Source organism: Coregonus lavaretus (genome assembly GCF_964263955.1).
Source record: "Coregonus lavaretus genome assembly, chromosome: 13".
NCBI classification, from domain to species: Eukaryota; Metazoa; Chordata; class Actinopteri; order Salmoniformes; family Salmonidae; genus Coregonus; species Coregonus lavaretus.
This window is the reverse complement of record NC_140000.1, coordinates 739,460-762,263: the sequence shown is the minus strand read 5'-3', so window position 1 is coordinate 762,263 and position 22,804 is coordinate 739,460. Positions and strand designations below refer to the sequence as shown.

Below are 22,804 nucleotides of genomic sequence, written 5' to 3'. Positions count from 1 at the left end.
TTGTTTTCTAAAATCATTAACGTTGTCATTTGTAGTACAAGGGGGATGATGATCATTTCAAAGTGGCGACCCATTTGAAAAGTATCAAAGGGGATTGTTATGCATTCACCGGGGTGGTCTCCACTTGCATTCATTATTTAGTAGGCAGCCGTAGCCTACCGCGCAGTAAAAATCAAACAGCAGCATACGCACTTTTACTTGATTTATTGGATTGAGAGCTGGAAGGAATCTCCCTTTGGCACGGTGAACAGGTGTTAATCTGAAATCACAAAACTTGGCCACCACACCGCTCTGCGCTCAGTCTTGGTGATCGTCGGGACGCACAGTCACGGACAGAATAGGAACTACTGAGATAAACACATGAATTCTGTAGGACTGAGCTGACATAATGGGGAAATATAATTTATCATTTAAACAGGTATGATCGATATTACCAAATATGGTTTAGAAACTCTGTGATATTACAATGTAGGATGTTCATGCGACAATACCTGGGTAATGATGGATTGTTCTGGCATGCTCCGTTATATTTATTGTGGGAGACTGTCGTCATCGCCTCATATCTTTCACGTTTTAATTTTAAGTGACAATCATGTGTAGAATTGTATCATTTATCTGTTGTTTCGTTCATTTTCCAAAGATGTTCTGTGTCCTCTCCATCGTCTGTGGTTCGGATATCTGCTCGGGGTATGTTCATGACCGTCCTAAAAGGTCTGTAGAGGAGGCTGCTTCATCAAGGACAGACAGTAAGCAAGATTGGACAAACTATTTTGAATAAAATATAGATCTTTTGCGGGGGGACTACCATCTCTCTCTCTCTCTCTCACTCTTGGACAATAGTAGATGGGTGTTATTGTAGTTTATTACAGTGAGTGCATTGTTCATTTATTTTTATTTTTTATAATGACGTATTGGGACAAGTTGTTCTGCACTAACATTGTGCATGGAATACTGCAAGCACAGCAGAATCATTTTCTCTGTAATTTAGTTCCCAAAATAAGCTTTACAGTTTATTTTGGAAACGCCTTTATGTATATTGGCTGTAAATGTATATAAAGCCAACTTTCCTTTTGCAATTTTAAACAAGTCAGACAAAAAAAGCTGTCTTTGATTCCAGAGGCATTAAACTCAATCTTAAACTGACTTGGGGGCAAAGCAATCAATCATTCAACAATCTGTTGACTGACATGGAATCCATTTACCATCTAAATGATCATTGCTTTAAACATGAGTAACATGCATTATATGGAACTTACTTACTTACTCTGTTCTCTTAGGTAACTGTAGCGATTGGAATTCAAAATTCAGTTTATTTGCAGATTATTTTCTATCAGATGTGTCTGCCTGTGCACACAAAACTAATAAGCAAAAGCATTTAAATGTAACAAACGATTACTGCTGTCCTTTTCTCTAGTGATCGGCCTGTTCGTGTATATTTGGAGTTTGTTTGCTCAGCTCTACCTTGTGTCAATATCAAGAGAGTTTTTCAGCCGTTGCTGCTCCACATTTTCTGACCCGGTAAAAACTTGAGGTTTGAATATACTGTAGGGAAACTTGGCAACGTTTCCCACTGCACAGCTGTGAAAGGAAATGGTAATCTTTCTTTCACAGGTAGTTTGTTTCCTTTTATTCAGTTCATTCATTGTGTCTGGAATGGGTTTGACATCAAGTAAAGTATTTGTTATATGCCTTAACTCCTGTGCAGTAAACTGAGTTTGAATCTTCACAGAATTCTTCCATGTGCTTCTCCTGGTGTTGCCCGGGTTTTCCTGCTTGAGGTTTTTTCCTGAATGCACAAGGAACATCTTGTTATGTACTGTATGTTACACAGGCTTGGTCCCCTCTGTTCCTCTTCGCAACCTTCAGGGAAGACTCCCTCTCCCCAACCTCAGGGAAGTGTACCTCTCCCCACCCTTAGGGAAGTGTTCCTCTCCCCAACCTCAGGGAAGTGTTATTCTCCCCAACCTCAGGGAAGTGTTCCTCTCCCCAACCTCAGGGAAGTGTTCCTCTCCCCAACCTCAGGGAAGTGTTCCTCTCCCCAACCTCAGGGAAGTGTTCCTCTCCCCAACCTCAGGGAAGTGTTCCTCTCCCCAACCTCAGGGAAGTGTTCCTCTCCCCAACCTCAGGGAAGTGTTCCTCTCCCCAACCTCAGGGAGGTGTTCCTCTCCCCAACCTCAGGGAGGTGTTCCTCTCCCCAACCTCAGGGAAGAGTCCCTCTCCCCAACCTCAGGGAAGTGTTCCTCTCCCCAACTTCAGGGAAGTGTTCCTCTCCCCAACCTCAGGGAGGTGTTCCTCTCCCCAACCTCAGGGAGGTGTTCCTCTCCCCAACCTCAGGGAAGTGTTCCTCTCCCCAACCTCAGGGAGGTGTTCCTCTCCCCAACCTCAGGGAAGAGTGCCTCTCCCCAACCTCAGGGAGGTGTGCCTCTCCCCAACCTCAGGGAAGACTCCCTCTCCCCAACCTCAGGGAAGAGTGCCTCTCCCCAACCTCAGGGAAGTGTTCCTCTCCCCAACCTCAGGGAAGTGTTCCTCTCCCCAACCTCGGGGAAGAGTCCCTCTCCCCAACCTCAGGGAAGTGTTCCTCTCCCCAACCTCAGGGAAGAGTTCCTCTCCCCAACCTCAGGGAAGTGTTCCTCTCCTCAACCTCAGGGAAGTGTTGGGTAGTAGAGATGTTTTTTTTAACCCAAATGCAACTGTCTTAGTAGCAGCTTCGGATCCATAGTGACTGAATCCATGCTCCCTTTTCAATAGTGAAACAGAGCATGGATTCAGAGTGTATTCCAAGCTACTATTGCAATACACTCTCAGAAAAAAGGTGCAACCTAGAAGTAGAACCATGAAGGGTCCTACGGAACCCTTTGAGAACCCCTTTTTTTCTCTCTCTCTCCCTGCCAGCTCCCTCAGTAGATGTTAGCGGTTGTCTCTCTCTCTCTCCCTGCCAGCTCCCTCAGACTCCCCGTGGATCAGCACGTCAGGATCCTGCAAGAACAGATGCTTTGAATTGGACGAGGCTGAACCTCCCAACTGCCGCTGTGACAACTTATGTAAAACTTATAACAGCTGCTGCCAAGATTTTGATGAGCACTGCTTGAGAACAGGTAAGTCTGAAGCCTGCCTGCCTGTCTGTCTGGGTTGGTGGTCCCCTGCTCCCTTTCATGTTCCCTCAACAAATTCAACCCCTCTCTCAGTCCAAGTTGAACATGTTCCGGAATGTTCAGTATGTTGTATTGCATCCAATGTAGGGTTCAAAATGAACACACACTTTACTACATACTTAATCACCATCACCATCTCTGTCAGTTTCTACCTCATGTATATGACCTTATGGTAACTTGACTCATTGCTGAATGGGACACCCTGATGCAGTTTTAATGGGTCGTTATTAGCTATGTAACATCCTCTCTCATTAATTGATTGATTGATTGATTGATTGTGTCCAGAGGGCGGTTTTGACTGCAGTAAGGAGCGCTGTGGTGAGAGCAGGAATGACCAGCATGCCTGTCACTGTTCTGAGGACTGTCTGGCCAAAGGAGACTGCTGCACCAACTACAAAACACTCTGTAAAGGTTAGACCGTGATACTAGATGTCTCTCAAGCTGATTCTGTGTGTGCTTTAGCCAACCCCTTCTGACTGTTGTTGTCATAACACACAGTGGGGGGAAAAAAAAGTATTTAGTCAGCCACCAATTGTGCAAGTTCTCCCACTTAAAAAGTTGAGAGAGGCCTGTAATTTTCATCATAGGTACACGTCAACTATGACAGACAAAATGAGAAAAAAAAATCCAGACAATCACATTGTAGGATTTTTAATGAATTTATTTGCAAATTATGGTGGAAAATAAGTATTTGGTCAATAACAAAAGTTTCTCAATACGTTGTTATATACCCTTTGTTGGCAATGACACAGGTCAAATGTTTTCTGTAAGTCTTCACAAGGTTTTCACACACTGTTGCTGGTATTTTGGCCCATTCCTCCATGCAGATCTCCTCTAGAGCAGTGATGTTTTGGGGCTGTCGCTGGGCAACACAGACTTTCAACTCCCTCCAAAGATTTTCTATGGTGTTGAGACCTGGAGACTGGCTAGGCCACTCCAGGACATTGAAATGCTTCTTACGCGAAGCCACTCATTCGTTGCCCGGGCGGTGTGTTTGGGATCATTGTCATGCTGAAAGACCCAGCCACGTTTCATCTTCAATGCCCTTGCTGATGGAAGGAGGTTTTCACTCAAAATCTCACGATACATGGCCCCATTCATTCTTTCCTTTACACGGATCAGTCGTCCTGATTCCTTTGCAGAAAAACAGCCCCAAAGCATGATGTTTCCACCCCCATGCTTCACAGTAGGTATGGTGTTCTTTGGATGCAACTCGGCATTCTTTGTCCTCCAAACCCGACGAGTTGAGTTTTTACCAAAAAGTTATATTTTGGTTTCATCTGACCATATGACATTCTCCCAATCCTCTTCTGGATCATCCAAATGCACTCTAGCAAACTTCAGACGGGCCTGGACATGTACTGGCTTAAGCAGGGGGACACGTCTGGCACTGCAGGATTTGAGTCCCTGGCGGCGTAGTGTGTTACTGATGGTAGTCTTTGTTACTTTGGTCCCAGCTCTCTGCAGGTCATTCACTAGGTCCCCCCGTGTGGTTCTGGGATTTTTGCTCACCGTTCTTGTGATCATTTTGACCCCACGGGGTGAGATCTTGCGTGGAGCCCCAGATCGAGGGAGATTATCAGTGGTCTTGTATGTCTTCCATTTCCTAATAATTGCTCCCACAGTTGATTTCTTCAAACCAAGTTACTTACCTATTGCAGATTCAGTCTTCCCAGCCTGGTGCAGGTCTACACTTTTGTTTCTGGTGTCCTTTGACAGCTCTTTGGTCTTGGCCATAGTGGAGTTTGTAGTGTGACTGTTTGAGGTTGTGGACAGGTGTCTTTTTATACTGATAACAAGTTCAAACAGGTGCCATTAATACAGGTAACGAGTGGAGGACAGAGGAGCCTCTTAAAGAAGAAGTTACAGGTCTGTGAGAGCCAGAAATCTTGCTTGTTTGTAGGTGACCAAATACTTATTTTCCACCATAATTTGCAAATAAATTCATAAAAAATCCTACAATGTGATTTTCTGGATTTTCTTTCTCTCAATTTGTCTGTCATAGTTGACGTGTACCTATGATGAAAATTACAGGCCTCTCTCATATTTTTAAGTGGGAGAACTTGCACAATTGGTGGCTGACTAAATACTTTTTTTCCCCACTGTACATATCTGGCTGTATACTACACAGTGGTAGTGGAAGGTTTATTGAACCCTCACATTAACTCTAAATTGGACCACTTTCTTTGGAAGGGGACACTACTTGGTTGCAGGATGAGTGTGAAGACATTAGAACCCATGAATGTCCTGCTGGGTAAGATACCTTTTTTACCTTTCACAACTATTTCACCGCGATTCACAAAACGTGAGAACCTTGGAGATAGTCTAATGGACTTTTCTCCCCAGGTTTGTCCGTCCCCCTCTCATCATGGTGTCAGTGGATGGTTTCAGAGCCTCCTACATGAAGAGGGGAAGCACAGTGATCCCCAACATCGAGAAACTCAGTAAGACATTCTGAATCATCCATAACAGGGCTTGAATACACATTTGACTGGGTCTACTTACTGCATTCAAATTTGTGTAAAAATTGTTTCCATTGCATCGTATCTGTTTTGTGCCTTTTTACCTCTAGGAGCATGTGGTACCCATGCTCCTTACATGAGACCGATGTACCCCACTAAAACGTTCCCCAATCTGTACACTCTTGCAACGGTATGTACTGGTCAATCATCCTTTTTCTTGGCCCGTCTTCCTCGCTGAACTCAACTGAACATTTTAGCTTCAATTTTGCCGTTATGTAATGTAACATCCACCCCAGAAGGGTTAACGCCTCAGCTCTGACCTTCTGTAGGGCCTGTACCCTGAGTCCCATGGCATAGTTGGCAACTCCATGCATGACCCTGTGTTTGATGCCAACTTTAACCTGCGGGGTCGAGAGAAGCTGAATCATCGTTGGTGGGGAGGTCAGCCGGTGAGTCCTACTCTCTCTGTTCTGTTCTGTGGTTGAGACATACAGTGCCTTCAGAAAGTATTCACACCCCTTGACTTGTTACACATTTTGTTGTGTTACAGCCTGAATTTAAAATGGATTCAATTGAGATTTTGTGTCACTGACCTACACACAATACCCCATAATGTCAAAGTGGAATTATGTTTTTAGAAATGTTTACAAATTAATAAAAAATGAAAAGCTGTCAATAAGTAATCAAATATTCAACTAAACTAAATAAGTTCAGGAGTAAAAATGTGCTTAACAAGTCACATAATAAGTTGCATGGACTTACTCTTTGTGCAATAATAATGTTTAACATGATTTTTGAATGACTCCCTCATCTCTGTAACCCACACATACAATTATCTGTAAGGTCCCTCAGTCGAGCAGTGACTTTTAAACACAGATTCAACCACAAAGACCAGGGAGGTTTTCCAATGCCTCACAAAGAAGGGCACCTATTGGTAGATGGGTAAAAAAAATTAAATAAGCAAACAGACATTAAATATCCCTTTGAGCATGGTGAAGTTATTAATTACACTTTGGATGGTGTATCAACACACCCAGTCACCACAAAGATACAGGCGTCCTTCCCAACTCAGTTGCCGGAGCGGAAGGAAACCGCTCAGGGATTTCACCATGAGGCCAATGGTGACTTTAAAACAGTTAGAGAGTTTAATGGCTGTGATAGGAGAAAACTGAGGACGGCTCAACAACATTGTAGTTACTCCACAAAACTAACCTAAATAACAGAGTGAAAAGAAGGAAGCCTGTACATAATAAAAAATATTCCAAAACATGTATCCTGTTTGCAATGAGGCACTAAAGTAAAACTGCAAAACATGTGGTAAAGAAATGAACTTCATATCCTGAATACAAAGCTTTATGTTTGGGGCAAATTCAGTACAAAACATTACTGAGTACCAATCTCCATATGTTCAAGCATGGTGGTGGCTGCATCATGTTATGGGTGTGCTTGTCATCGGCAAGGACTAGGGAGTTATTTAGGATCAAATAAACAGAATACAGCTAAGCACAGGCAAAAATCCTAGAGGAAAACATGGTTCAGTCTGCTTTCTAACAGACACTGGGTGTCAAATTCACCTTTCAGCAGGACAATAACCTAAAACACAAGGCAAAATATACACTGGAGTTGCTCACCAAGATGACATTGAATGTTCCTGAGTGGCCTAGTTACCGTTTCGACTTAAATCGGCTTGAAAATCTATGGCAAGACTTGACAAGAAAATGGCTGTCTAGCAATGATCAACAACCAACTTGACAGAGCTTGAAGTATAAAAAAAAAAAAGAAAAGTGCAAATATTGTACAATCCAGGTGTGCAAAGCTCTTAGAGACTTACCCAGAAAGAAACACAGCTGTAATCGCTGCCTAACATGTATTGACTCAGGGGTATGAATACTTTCTGTATTTCATTTTCAATACATTTGATAAAATGTCTAAAAACATGTTTTCACTTTGTCATTATGGGATATTGTGTGTAGATTGATTACCAAAAAAAAAAAAGAATTCAGGCTATAACACAACAAAATGTGGAATAAGTCAAGGGGTATGAATACCTTCTAAAGGCAATGTAAGTCACTCTAGATGCCCTCCCATTCTAGAAGCCCTCCCTCCCATACTAGAAGCCCTCCCTCCCATTCTAGAAGCCCTCCCTCCCATTCTAGAAGCCCTCCCTCCCATTCTAGAAGCCCTCCCTCCCATTCTAGAAGCCCTCCCTCCCATTCTAGAAGCCCTCCCTCCCATTCTAGAAGCCCTCCCTCCCATTCTAGAAGCCCTCCCTCCCATTCTAGAAGCCCTCCCTCCCATTCTAGAAGCCCTCCCTCCCATTCTAGAAGCCCTCCCTCCCATTCTAGAAGCCCTCCCTCCCATTCTAGAAGGCCTCCCTCCCATTCTAGAAGCCCTCCCTCCCATTCTAGAAGCCCTCCCTCCCATTCTAGAAGGCCTCCCTCCCATTCTAGAAGCCCTCCCTCCCATTCTAGAAGCCCTCCCTCCCATTCTAGAAGCCCTCCCTCCCATTCTAGAAGGCCTCCCTCCCATTCTAGAAGCCCTCCCTCCCATTCTAGAAGCCCTCCCTCCCATTCTAGAAGCCCTCCCTCCCATTCTAGAAGGCCTCCCTCCCATTCTAGAAGGCCTCCCTCCCATTCTAGAAGCCCCCCCTCCCATTCTAGAAGCCCCCCCTCCCATTCTAGAAGGCCTCCCTCCCATTCTAGAAGGCCTCCCTCCCATTCTAGAAGCCCCCCCTCCCATTCTAGAAGGCCTCCCTCCCATTCTAGAAGCCCTCCCTCCCATTCTAGAAGGCCTCCCTCCCATTCTAGAAGCCCCCCCTCCCATTCTAGAAGCCCCCCCTCCCATTCTAGAAGGCCTCCCTCCCATTCTAGAAGCCCCCCCTCCCATTCTAGAAGCCCCCCCTCCCATTCTAGAAGCCCCCCCTCCCATTCTAGAAGCCCCCCCTCCCATTCTAGAAGGCCTCCCTCCCATTCTAGAAGCCCTCCCTCCCATTCTAGAAGGCCTCACTCCCATTCTAGAAGGCCTCACTCCCATTCTAGAAGGCCTCCCTCCCATTCTAGAAGCCCTCCCTCCCATTCTAGAAGGCCTCCCTCCCATTCTAGAAGCCCTCCCTCCCATTCTAGAAGCCCCCCCTCCCATTCTAGAAGGCCTGCATCTGTGTTCTATTTGCACAGTAATGGCCTTACAGCTGGCCAGGTTTGTCTCTCTCTCTCCTTTCATATGAGACTGTTTAACTTGGCTTTGAGCATGAATGTTATAAAACTAGTGAGTAGTGTTTCAATTTAATAACTGTCCATTTCAAGTTGAGACATTGGATTGAAAATGGCGTCAGCCTTGCAAGTGTAATGTAGTGGTTTAAGGTCACAAATGCTTTTGAAGGACCTTTGTTGACGAAAAACGAACACATTTTCCCAAAAAGTGTTATATGCCATTACACTACAAATTATATTGTCTTATATCACAGTTTAATAATAATTTACAGTGGTTATATTCACTTTTATTCTTGTTCTAGATCTGGATTACAGCAGTGAAGCAGGGGGTGAAGGCTGGCACTTTCTTCTGGCCTGTGTAAGTCTCTCTCTCTCTCTCTCTCTCTCCCTCAATTCAATTCAATTCAAGGGGCTTTATTGGCATGGGAAACATATGTTTATATTGCCAAAGCAAGTGAAATGGATAAAGAAAAGTGAAATAGACAATAAAAATTTAACAGTAAATATTACACTCACACAAGTTCCAAAATAATAAATACATTTAAAATGTCATATTATGTATATATACAGTGTTGTAACAATGTGCAAAAGAGTTCAAGTAAAATAAATAAACATAAATATGGGTTGTATTTACAATGGTGTTTGTTCTTCACTGGTTGCCCTTTTCTTGTGGCATCAGGTCACAAGTCTTGCTGCTGTGATTGCACACTGTGGTATTTCACCCAGTAGAAATGGGAGTTTATCAAAATTGGATTTGTTTTCAAATTATTTGTGGGTCTGTCTAATCTGAGGGAAATATGTGTCTCTAATATGGTCATACATTTGGCAGGAGGTTAGGAAGTGCAGCTCAGTTTCCACCTCATTTTGTGGGCAGTGTGCACATAGCCTGTCTTCTCTTGAGAGTCAGGTCTGCCTACGGCGACCTTTCTCAATAGCAAGGCTATGCTCACTGAGTCTGTACATAGTCAAAGCTTTCCTTAATTTTGGGTCAGTCACAGTGGTCAGGTATTCTGCCACTGTGTACTCTCTGTTTAGGGCCAAATAGCATTCTAGTTTGCTCAGTGTTTTTGTTAATAATTTCCAATCTCTCTCTCTCTCTCTCTCTCTCTCTCTCTCTCTCTCTCTCTCTCTCTCTCTCTCTCTCTCTCTCTCTCTCTCTCTCTCTCTCTCTCTCTCTCTCTCTCTCTCTCTCTCTCTCTCTCTCTCTCTCTCCCCCTACCCCCCACCCCCCCCTCTCTCTGTCTACCTCTCCACCCCCCCCCTCTCTCTGTCTACCTCTCCACCCCCCCTCTCTCTCTGTCTACCTCTCTATCCCCCCCTCTCTCTCTCCCTACCCTCCACCCCCTCTCTCTCTCTCTCTGTCTACCTCTCTCTCTCTCTCTCCCCTTCTCTCTCTCTCTAAACCACATCTGAAAAATGTCTGTTCAAGGCCATTTGTATCATATTCCCCCCTTCTCAATGCAAAGAAAATATGTCCCACGTGCTTTATCACCTCACAGCTCATAGCCTGTCAATATTCTCCTCAGAACTCTCAAGTAGTGCTGAGCGATTTAACTGACATTTCGTAAATTTTTTAGGTTATTAAACAACTAATTGATCAACGTCGGTACAATTTCTTATATTCCATTTAGTATTTTTTTTTGTGAGCCCAACACACCGTTTCTCTAGAGCTCCAGAGTGGTGCAGCGGTCTAAGGCACTGCATCTCAGCGGTCTAAGGCACTGCATCTCAGCGGTCTAAGGCACTGCGTCTCAGTGGTCTAAGGCCCTGCGTCTCAGCGGTCTAAGGCCCTGCGTCTCAGCGGTCTAAGGCACTGCGTCTCAGCGGTCTAAGGCACTGCATCTCAGCGGTCTAAGGCACTGCATCTCAGTGGTCTAAGGCACTGCATCTCAGCGGTCTTAAGGCACTGCATCTCAGCGGTCTTAAGGCACTGCATCTCAGCGGTCTAAGGCATTGCATCTCAGCGGTCTAAGGCATTGCATCTCAGCGGTCTAAGGCACTGCATCTCAGTGGTCTTAAGGCACTGCATCTCAGTGGTCTAAGGCACTGCATCTCAGTGGTCTAAGGCACTGCATCTCAGCGGTCTAAGGCACTGCATCTCAGTGGTCTAAGGCACTGCATCTCAGTGGTCTTAAGGCACTGCATCTCAGTGGTCTAAGGCACTGCATCTCAGCGGTCTAAGGCACTGCATCTCAGTGGTCTTAAGGCACTGCATCTCAGTGGTCTAAGGCACTGCATCTCAGTGGTCTAAGGCACTGCATCTCAGTGGTCTAAGGCACTGCATCTCAGTGGTCTAAGGCACTGCATCTCAGTGGTCTAAGGCACTGCATCTCAGTGGTCTAAGGCACTGCATCTCAGCGGTCTAAGGCACTGCATCTCAGTGGTCTAAGGCACTGCATCTCAGTGGTCTAAGGCACTGCATCTCAGTGGTCTAAGGCACTGCATCTCAGCGGTCTAAGGCACTGCATCGCAGTGGTCTAAGGCACAGCATCGCAGTGGTCTAAGGCACTGCATCTCAGCTGTCTAAGGCACAGCATCGCAGTGGTCTAAGGCACAGCATCGCAGTGGTCTAAGGCACAGCATCGCAGTGGTTTAAGGCACTGCATCTCAGCGGTCTAAGGCACTGCATCTCAGCGGTCTAAGGCACTGCATCTCAGCGGTCTAAGACACTGCATCGCAGTGGTCTAAGGCACTGCATCTCAGTACAGACCCGCTGTATCACAACCGGCCGTGATTGGGAGTCCCACAGGGCGGCGCACAATTGGCCCAGCGTCGTCCGGGTTTGGCCGGTGTAGGCCGTCATTGTAAATAAGAATTTGTTCTTAACTGACTTGCCTAGTTAAATAAAGGTTAAATCTAAAATCTAAAAAATAAATAAATCAAAATCATTCATGGGAGAAATTAAGTCAAGAGCTATGTGGGACGCTGGGTAGAAGGGAGTTGTAGTTTTCATTGAGCAAATATTCAACCTAGTTCAGCACAGAAACGTGGTAATTAACTACATTGACCATAATCCATTGCGCCTGGTTTTTCCCGGGGTCAGGCAGAGATGGATACACTTTTACCCCTGCTACATTAGGTAAGATACCCACAGACCGCATGAGAGAGGAATGTACACAGCACAAAGAGAACGAGAGGGATAGAGATAACATTAGATGGTCTGTCTGCTACTGCCTGATTAGATGGTCTGTTTGTTTGGCCGCTACTGCCTGAGCAGAGATGAGATGATGACTTTAAGGAATTAAAAATACTAAGTAATATACGAATATTGTATTATTTCATAGTAATTTCCTTTTTTTTTTTTTTTGACGTCTACCCAATGTGGACCTGACAGAAACTATTTGAATATTCCAAAGTTTTGGCAATTGAATGTTTACCATTTTTGGCTTGGGAATTTCCATTAAAAAGCAAAAAAATAATTGTAATGTCATTATTTCATAATGCATTTTCTTATATATTTATTTGTATCGAAAACGAAATCGTAGAATATATATTTTTTTTTTATCAAACCGGAATCGACCTAGAAAAGCACTAGTCGCTCAGCACCACTCTCAAGACAAAACAACAACAGAAACTGCTGCTATTATATTGTCATAACACCGTTGTGGATTTCAGGTGGCTGGAAACTATGTGGGCATGTTCATGTTTAGTTGTACTCTGGCTAACCCAACGCATGCAGGCAGCTAAAAAAACAACAATGCCTCACACATTCATAAAGACACAGAGGCCTTTGAGACAGACTTCAGTTCGGAGGCATAGAGCCCTAACTGTTTTGCTTAGCAATTTACTCACATTGGCCTATTAACATAAAGTGGGGTGCCTGCCTGTGAACTTGGCCAGCTGGGGGACTCCTTCAAAACATAGCAGTACCAAAGTGCATTTCAAGGTGCACTTCCTGTGGTAGGCCCAGGGCACGGGGGGGGGGGGGGGGGTTTAACTTTACAGTACAGTATAAGACTGTATTATTTAACCATTGAGGTCTGGAGGAGAGGAGGTGACGGGGAGTTGTGATTGTAGCTTTGTGGAGGTCTCTGTTAAGACCAACTCCAGGGAGGTCTTAACCAACACCAGAGGGGTCGAGAAGAAGAGAAGTTAGTGGGATACGGTCTACCCCCTTCCATACCCCTAGGCACCCCCCAGCTCCCCCACAAGCCCCAGTTAGAGAGGCAAACCATGGGGTTGATGGTTGGCAGCTGTGCCTGGTGGGCTGGAGGATGGAGATCTGTAGGTGGCCCACCGCTCTACAGGACAAGAACAGGAGGGGAGGCTTTGCGGTTCAAAGGCTTACAGGGGGGAAGGAGAGTGTTGTATCCTCCGACTTTATAGGCCGATTATAATGTATTTAATGGTTCTAATCTGGCAGCTTTCCTGGATGCAAACAGAGAGGATCAAATGAGGTGTTGTAATACATAGTAAATCATTGATACACAGCATCCCAGACATAGTAAATCATTGATACACAGCACCCCAGACACAGTAAAGCATTGATACACAGCACCCCAGACACAGTAAAGCATTGATACACAGCACCCCAGACACAGTAAAGCATTGATACACAGCACCCCAGACACAGTAAAGCATTGATACACAGCACCCCAGACACAGTAAAGCATTGATACACAGCACCCCAGACACAGTAAAGCATTGATACACAGCACCCCAGACACAGTAAATCATTGATACGCAGCACCCCAGACACAGTAAAACATTGATACACAGCACCCCAGACACAGTAAATCATTGATACGCAGCACCCCAGACACAGTAAAGCATTGATACACAGCACCCCAGACACAGTAAAGCATTGATACACAGCACCCCAGACACAGTAAAGCATTGATACACAGCACCCCAGACACAGTAAAGCATTGATACACAGCACCCCAGACACAGTAAATCATTGATACACAGCACCCCAGACACAGTAAATCATTGATACGCAGCACCCCAGACACAGTAAAGCATTGATACACAGCACCCCAGACACAGTAAAGCATTGATACACAGCACCCCAGACACAGTAAAGCATTGATACACAGCACCCCAGACACAGTAAATCATTGATACACAGCACCCCAGACACAGTAAAACATTGATACACAGCACCCCAGACACAGTAAATCATTGATACGCAGCACCCCAGACACAGTAAAGCATTGATACACAGCACCCCAGACACAGTAAAGCATTGATACACAGCACCCCAGACACAGTAAAGCATTGATACACAGCACCCCAGACACAGTAAATCATTGATACACAGCACCCCAGACACAGTAAATCATTGATACACAGCATCCCAGACACAGTAAATCATTGATACACGGCATCCCAGACACAGTAAATCATTGATACACGGCACCCCAGACACAGTAAATCATTGATACACAGCATCCCAGACACAGTAAATCATTGATACACAGCACCCCAGACACAGTAAATCATTGATACACAGCACCCCAGACACAGTAAATCATTGATACACAGCACCCCAGACACAGTAAATCATTGATACACAGCACCCCAGACACAGTAAATCATTGATACTCGGCACCCCAGACACAGTAAAGCATTGATACACAGCACCCCAGACACAGTAAAACATTGATACACAGCACCCCAGACACAGTAAATCATTGATACGCAGCACCCCAGACACAGTAAAGCATTGATACACAGCACCCCAGACACAGTAAAGCATTGATACACAGCACCCCAGACACAGTAAATCATTGATACACAGCATCCCAGACACAGTACATCATTGATACACAGCACCCCAGATAACAGTAAATCATTGATACACAGCACCCCAGACACAGTAAATCATTGATACACAGCACCCCAGAAAACAGTCAATCATTGATACACAGCACCCCAGACACAGTAAATCATTGATACACAGCACCCCAGACACAGTAAATCATTGATACACGGCATCCCAGACACAGTAAATCATTGATACACGGCATCCCAGACACAGTAAATCATTGATACACAGCACCCCAGACACAGTAAATCATTGATACACAGCATCCCAGACACAGTAAATAATTGATACACAGCACCCCAGACACAGTAAATCATTGATACACAGCATCCCAGACACAGTAAATCATTGATACACAGCACCCCAGACACAGTAAATCATTGATACACAGCACCCCAGACACAGTAAATCATTGATACTCGGCACCCCAGACACAGTAAATCATTGATACACAGCATCCCAGACACAGTAAATCATTGATACACAGCACCCCAGACACAGTAAATCATTGATACACAGCATCCCAGACACAGTAAATCATTGATACACGGCATCCCAGACACAGTAAATCATTGATACACAGCACCCCAGACACAGTAAATCATTGATACACAGCACCCCAGACACAGTAAATCATTGATACACAGCACCCCAGACACAGTAAATCATTGATACACAGCACCCCAGACACAGTAAATCATTGATACTCGGCACCCCAGACACAGTAAAGCATTGATACACAGCATCCCAGACACAGTAAATCATTGATACACAGCATCCCAGACACAGTAAATCATTGATACACAGCACCCCAGACACAGTAAATCATTGATACACAGCACCCCAGACACAGTAAATCATTGATACACAGCACCCCAGAAAACAGTAAATCATTGATACACAGCACCCCAGACACAGTAAATCATTGATACACAGCACCCCAGACACAGTAAATCATTGATACACAGCACCCCAGACACAGTAAATCATTGATACACAGCATCCCAGACACAGTAAATCATTGATACTCGGCACCCCAGACACAGTAAATCATTGATACACAGCATCCCAGACACAGTAAATCATTGATACTCGGCACCCCAGACACAGTAAATCATTGATACACAGCACCCCAGACACAGTAAATCATTGATACACAGCACCCCAGACACAGTAAATCATTGATACACAGCACCCCAGACACAGTAAAGCATTGATACACAGCACCCCAGACACAGTAAAGCATTGATACACAGCACCCCAGACACAGTAAAGCATTGATACACAGCACCCCAGACATTGTTAGTGAATTACATTTTGTCCTCCACATAATGACCTCAGCTGATGTGTCTTCCCAGTTCCATCCCATTGGAGAGGAGAGTCCTGACCATGCTGCAATGGCTTCACCTGCCAGACGGAGAGAGGTAAATCAGCTGTTGCCATCTGCAGTGATATATCAGCAGTAAATCCCATTCTTTACATGAATGCAATATATCCGTTCTATGCTTAGCAATCTCCATCTGACTTTGTAAGTAAGTAAGTAAGTTGTGACTTTGCTCCCATATCCTAGCCCTGTGTTGAGACCTGGGGGCAGTCTAGTACACAAGGCCAATCTAAGCTTCCCTTCCACCTGTTTTGTTTCAGGCCATATGTGTATGCCATGCACTCTGAACAGCCGGATACGTTTGGCCACAAGCTGGGGCCCATGAGCACTGAGGTGAGCTGGGGCTGGGTCTGGGTCTGGGTCTGGGTCTGGGGCTGAGACTGGGTCTGGGGGAGAGACGGTTGTGGTTGTGGTCCAGACTACCGGGACCTGAGCATGTGTTAAGCAGCGCTCACTACAGCAGGACTCACTACAGCAGCACTCACTACAGCAGCGCTCACTACAGCAGCACTCACTACAGCAGCGCTCACTACAGCAGCACTCACTACAGCAGCGCTCACTACATCTGCGCTCACTACAGCAGCGCTCACTACAGCAGCGCTCACTACAGCAGCGCTCACTACAGCAGCACTCACTACAGCAGGACTCACTACAGCAGGACTCACTACAGCAGGGCTCACTACAGCAGCACTCACTACAGCGGCGCTCACTACAGCAGCACTCACTACAGCAGCGCTCACTACAGCAGCACTCACTACAGCAGCACTCACTACAGCAGGACTCACTACAGCAGCACTCACTACAGCAGCGCTCACTACATCAGCGCTCACTACAGCAGCGCTCACTACAGCAGCACTCACTACAGATGTAGCTAGTTACATACAGAACACTGTAGCACAAACACTGTCATTCTGTTTCACCTGTCCAGCCCTAGGACAGCCCCAAACTAACCCAGGCATGTACATGCATGACCAGTACAGGGTGGAATTGATGAAGCATTTTCTAGAGATTGTGATTGTGTTCTGTTAATTGTCTAATAATGATTAGGTATTTTGATGATCCGTACAGGGATCAATACTTCTACGATATTCCCTGATCGTTGTGATTGCTATGTGAATATTGATCAGTGTATATTCTGTGCTGCAGCTGAACAACCCTCTGAAGGAGATTGATAAGATCGTTGGTCAGCTGATGGACGGCCTGAAACAGATGAAACTCCACCGATGTGTCAACATCATCATGGTGGGAGATCACGGTACTGCTGCACAACCGCCGTGCACCTTCTCAACACACACCAACTCTACCTACTCAACACACCAACACTACCTACTCTATACACACCAACACTACCTACTCTATACACACCAACTCTACCTACTCTATACACACCAACTCAACCTACTCTATACACACCATCTCTACCTACTCTATACACACCAACTCTACCTACTCTATACACACCAACTCTACCTACTCTATACACACCAACTCTACCTACTCTATACACACCAACTCTACCTACTCTATACACACCAACTCTACCTACTCTATACACACCAACTCTACCTACTCTATACACACCAACTCTACCTACTCTATACACACCAACTCTACCTACTCTATACACCAACTCTACCTACTCTATACACACCAACTCTACCTACTCTATACACCAACTCTACCTACTCTATACACACCAACTCTACCTACTCTATACACACCTACTCTACCTACTCTATACACACCAACTCTACCTACTCTATACACACCAACTCTACCTACTCTATACACACCAACTCTACCTTCTCTATACACACCAACTCTACCTACTCTATACACACCAACTCTACCTACTCTATACACACCAACTCTACCTACTCTATACACACCTACTCTACCTACTCAACACACCAACTCTACCTACTCTATACACACCAACTCTACCTACTCTATACACACCAACTCTACCTACTCTATACACACCAACTCTACCTACTCTATACACACCTACTCTACCTACTCTATACACACCAACTCTACCTTCTCTATACACACCAACTCTACCTACTCTATACACACCAACTCTACCTGCTCTATACACACCAACTCTACCTACTCTATACACACCTACTCTACCTACTCAACACACCAACTCTACCTACTCTATACACACACCAACTCTACCTACTCTATACACACCAACTCTACCTACTCTATACACACCAACTCTACCTACTCTATACACACCAACTCTACCTACTCTATACACACCAACTCTACCTACTCAATACACACCAACTCTACCTACTCTATACACACCTACTCTACCTACTCTATACACACCAACTCTACCTACTCTATACACACCAACTCTACCTACTCTATACACACCAACTCTACCTTCTCAACACACCAACTCTATCTACTCTATACACACCAACCCTACCTACTCTATACACACCAACTCTACCTACTCTATACACACCAACTCTACCTACTCTATACACACCAACTCTACCTACTCTATACACACCAACACTACCTACTCTACACACACCAACTCTACCTACTCTATACACACCAACTCTACCTACTCTATACACACCAACACTACCTACTCTACACACACCAACTCTACCTACTCTATATACACCAACTCTACCTACTCTATACACACCAACACTACCTACTCTACACACACCAACTCTACCTACTCTATACACACCAACTCTACCTACTCTATACACACCAACACTACCTACTCTACACACACCAACTCTACCTACTCTATACACACCAACTCTACCTACTCTATACACACCAACTCTACCTACTCTATACACACCAACTCTACCTACTCTATACACACCAACTCTACCTACTCTATACACACCAACTCTACCTACTCTATACACACCAACTCTACCTACTCTATACACACCAACTCTACCTACTCTATACACACCAACTCTACCTACTCTATACACACCAACTCTACCTACTCTATACACACCAACTCTACCTACTCTATACACACCAACTCTACCTACTCTATACACACCAACTCTACCTACTCTATACACACCAACTCTACCTACTCTATACACACCAACACTACCTACTCTATACACACCAACTCTACCTACTCTATACACACCAACTCTACCTACTCTATACACACCAACTCTACCTACTCTATACACCAACTCTACCTACTCTATACACACCAACTCTACCTACTCTATACACACCAACTCTACCTACTCTATACACACCAACTCTACCTACTCTATACACACCAACACTACCTACTCTATACACACCAACTCTACCTACTCAACACACACCAACTCTACCTCCTCTATACACACCAACTCTACCTACTCTATACACACCAACTCTACCTACTCTATACACACCAACTCTACCTACTCAATACACACCAACTCTACCTACTCTATACACACCAACTCTACCTACTCTATACACACCAACTCTACCTACTCAACACACACCAACTCTACCTCCTCTATACACACCAACTCTACCTACTCTATACACACCAACTCTACCTACTCTATACACACCAACTCTACCTACTCAACACACACCAACTTTACCTCCTCTATACACACCAACTCTACCTACTCTATACACACCAACTCTACCTACTCTATACACACCAACTCTACCTACTCTATACACACCAACTCTACCTACTCTATACACACCAACTCTACCTACTCTATACACACCAACACTACCTAATCTATACACACCAACTCTACCTACTCTATACACACCAACTCTACCTACTCTATACACACCAACTCTACCTACTCTATACACACCAACTCTACCTACTCAACACACCAACTCTACCTACTCTATACACACCAACTCTACCTACTCAACACACCAACTCTACCTACTCTATACACACCAACTCTACCTACTCAACACACCAACTCTACCTACTCAACACACCAACTCTACCTACTCTATACACACCAACTCTACCTACTCAACACACCAACTCTACCTACTCTATACACACCAACTCTACCTACTCAACACACCAACTCTACCTACTCTATACACACCAACTCTACCTACTCTATGCACACCAACTCTACCTACTCTATACACACCAACTCTACCTACTCAACACACCAACTCTACCTACTCAACACACCAACTCTACCTACTCTATACACACCAACTCTACCTACTCTATACACACCAACTCTACCTACTCTATACACACCAACTCTACCTACTCTATACACACCAACTCTACCTACTCAACACACCAACTCTACCTACTCTATACACACCAACTCTACCTACTCTATGCACACCAACTCTACCTACTCTATACACACCAACTCTACCTCCTCTATACACACCAACTCTACCTACTCTATACACACCAACTCTACCTACTCTATACACACCAACTCTACCTACTCAATACACACCAACTCTACCTACTCTATACACACCAACTCTACCTACTCTATACACACCAACTCTACCTACTCAACACACACCAACTCTACCTCCTCTATACACACCAACTCTACCTACTCTATACACACCAACTCTACCTACTCTATACACACCAACACTACCTAATCTATACACACCAACTCTACCTACTCTATACACACCAACTCTACCTACTCTATACACACCAACTCTACCTACTCAACACACCAACTCTACCTACTCTATACACACCAACTCTACCTACTCAACACACCAACTCTACCTACTCTATACACACCAACTCTACCTACTCAACACACCAACTCTACCTACTCAACACACCAACTCTACCTACTCTATACACACCAACTCTACCTACTCAACACACCAACTCTACCTACTCTATACACACCAACTCTACCTACTCAACACACCAACTCTACCTACTCTATACACACCAACTCTACCTACTCTATACACACCAACTCTACCTACTCTATACACACCAACTCTACCTACTCTATACACACCAACTCTACCTACTCAACACACCAACTCTACCTACTCTATACACACCAACTCTACCTACTCAACACACACCAACTCTACCTACTCTATACACACCAACTCTACCTACTCTATACACACCAACTCTACCTACTCTATACACACCAACTCTACCTACTCTATACACACCAACACTACCTAATCTATACACACCAACTCTACCTACTCTATACACACCAACTCTACATACTCTATACACACCAACTCTACCTACTCTATACACACCAACTCTACCTACTCAACACACCAACTCTACCTACTCTATACACACCAACTCTACCTACTCAACACACCAACTCTACCTACTCTATACACACCAACTCTACCTACTCAACACACCAACTCTACCTACTCAACACACCAACTCTACCTACTCAACACACCAACTCTACCTACTCTATACACACCAACTCTACCTACTCAACACACCAACTCTACCTACTCTATACACACCAACTCTACCTACTCTATACACACCAACACTACCTACTCTATACACACCAACTCTACCTACTCTATACACACCAAACTCTACCTACTCTATACACACCAACTCTACCTACTCTATACACACCAACTCTATCTACTCTATACACACCAACTCTACCTACTCTATACACACCAACTCTACCTACTCTATACACACCAACTCTACCTACTCTATACACACCAACTCTACCTACTCTATACACACCAACTCTACCTTCTCAACACACCAACACTACCTACTCTATACACACCAACTCTACCTACTCTATACACACCAACTCTACCTACTCTATACACACCAACTCTACCTACTCTATACACACCAACTCTACCTACTCTATACACACCAACACTACCTACTCTATACACACCAACTCTACCTACTCTATACACACCAACTCTACCTACTCTATACACACCAACTCTACCTACTCTATACACACCAACTCTACCTACTCAACACACCAACTCTACCTACTCTATACACACCAACTCTACCTACTCAACACACCAACTCTACCTACTCAACACACCAACTCTACCTACTCAACACACCAACTCTACCTACTCTATACACACCAACTCTACCTACTCAACACACCAACTCTACCTACTCTATACACACCAACTCTACCTACTCTATACACACCAACTCTACCTACTCAACACACCAACTCTACCTACTCTATACACACCAACTCTACCTACTCAACACACACCAACTCTACCTACTCTATACACACCAACTCTACCTTCTCTATACACACCAACTCTACCTACTCTATACACACCAACTCTACCTACTCTATACACACCAACTCTACCTACTCTATACACACCAACTCTACCTACTCTATACACACCAACTCTACCTTCTCAACACACCAACACTACCTACTCTATACACACCAACTCTACCTACTCTATACACACCAACTCTACCTACTCTATACACACCAACTCTACCTACTCTATACACACCAACTCTACCTACTCTATACACACCAACACTACCTACTCTATACACACCAACTCTACCTACTCTATACACACCAACTCTACCTACTCTATACACACCAACTCTACCTACTCTATACACACCAACTCTACCTACTCTATACACACCAACTCTACCTACTCTATACACACCAACTCTACCTACTCTATACACACCAACTCTACCTACTCTATACACACCAACTCTACCTACTCTATACACACCAACTCTACCTACTCTATACACACCAACTCTACCTACTCTATACACACCAACTCTACCT

The 22,804-nt window shown here is 44.5% G+C and overlaps 1 protein-coding gene across 1 annotated transcript in view; it reads left to right on the top strand.

The window, feature by feature from the left end:
• Positions 1 to 325: 325 nt before the first annotated feature.
• Positions 326 to 22,804, top strand: part of LOC311139754 (autotaxin-like) — a 52,564-nt gene continuing 30,085 nt past the window's right edge. Inside the window, exons 1-12 of the mRNA XM_084174696.1 lie at positions 326 to 418; positions 641 to 746; positions 2,940 to 3,095; positions 3,438 to 3,563; positions 5,346 to 5,406; positions 5,499 to 5,596; positions 5,725 to 5,804; positions 5,944 to 6,063; positions 9,126 to 9,181; positions 15,952 to 16,017; positions 16,238 to 16,310; positions 17,124 to 17,232. Coding sequence (XP_084030822.1) covers positions 389 to 418; positions 641 to 746; positions 2,940 to 3,095; positions 3,438 to 3,563; positions 5,346 to 5,406; positions 5,499 to 5,596; positions 5,725 to 5,804; positions 5,944 to 6,063; positions 9,126 to 9,181; positions 15,952 to 16,017; positions 16,238 to 16,310; positions 17,124 to 17,232 — 1,081 coding nt within the window. The 5' untranslated portion in view covers positions 326 to 388. The remainder of the gene's footprint in view (positions 419 to 640; positions 747 to 2,939; positions 3,096 to 3,437; positions 3,564 to 5,345; positions 5,407 to 5,498; positions 5,597 to 5,724; positions 5,805 to 5,943; positions 6,064 to 9,125; positions 9,182 to 15,951; positions 16,018 to 16,237; positions 16,311 to 17,123; positions 17,233 to 22,804) is intronic.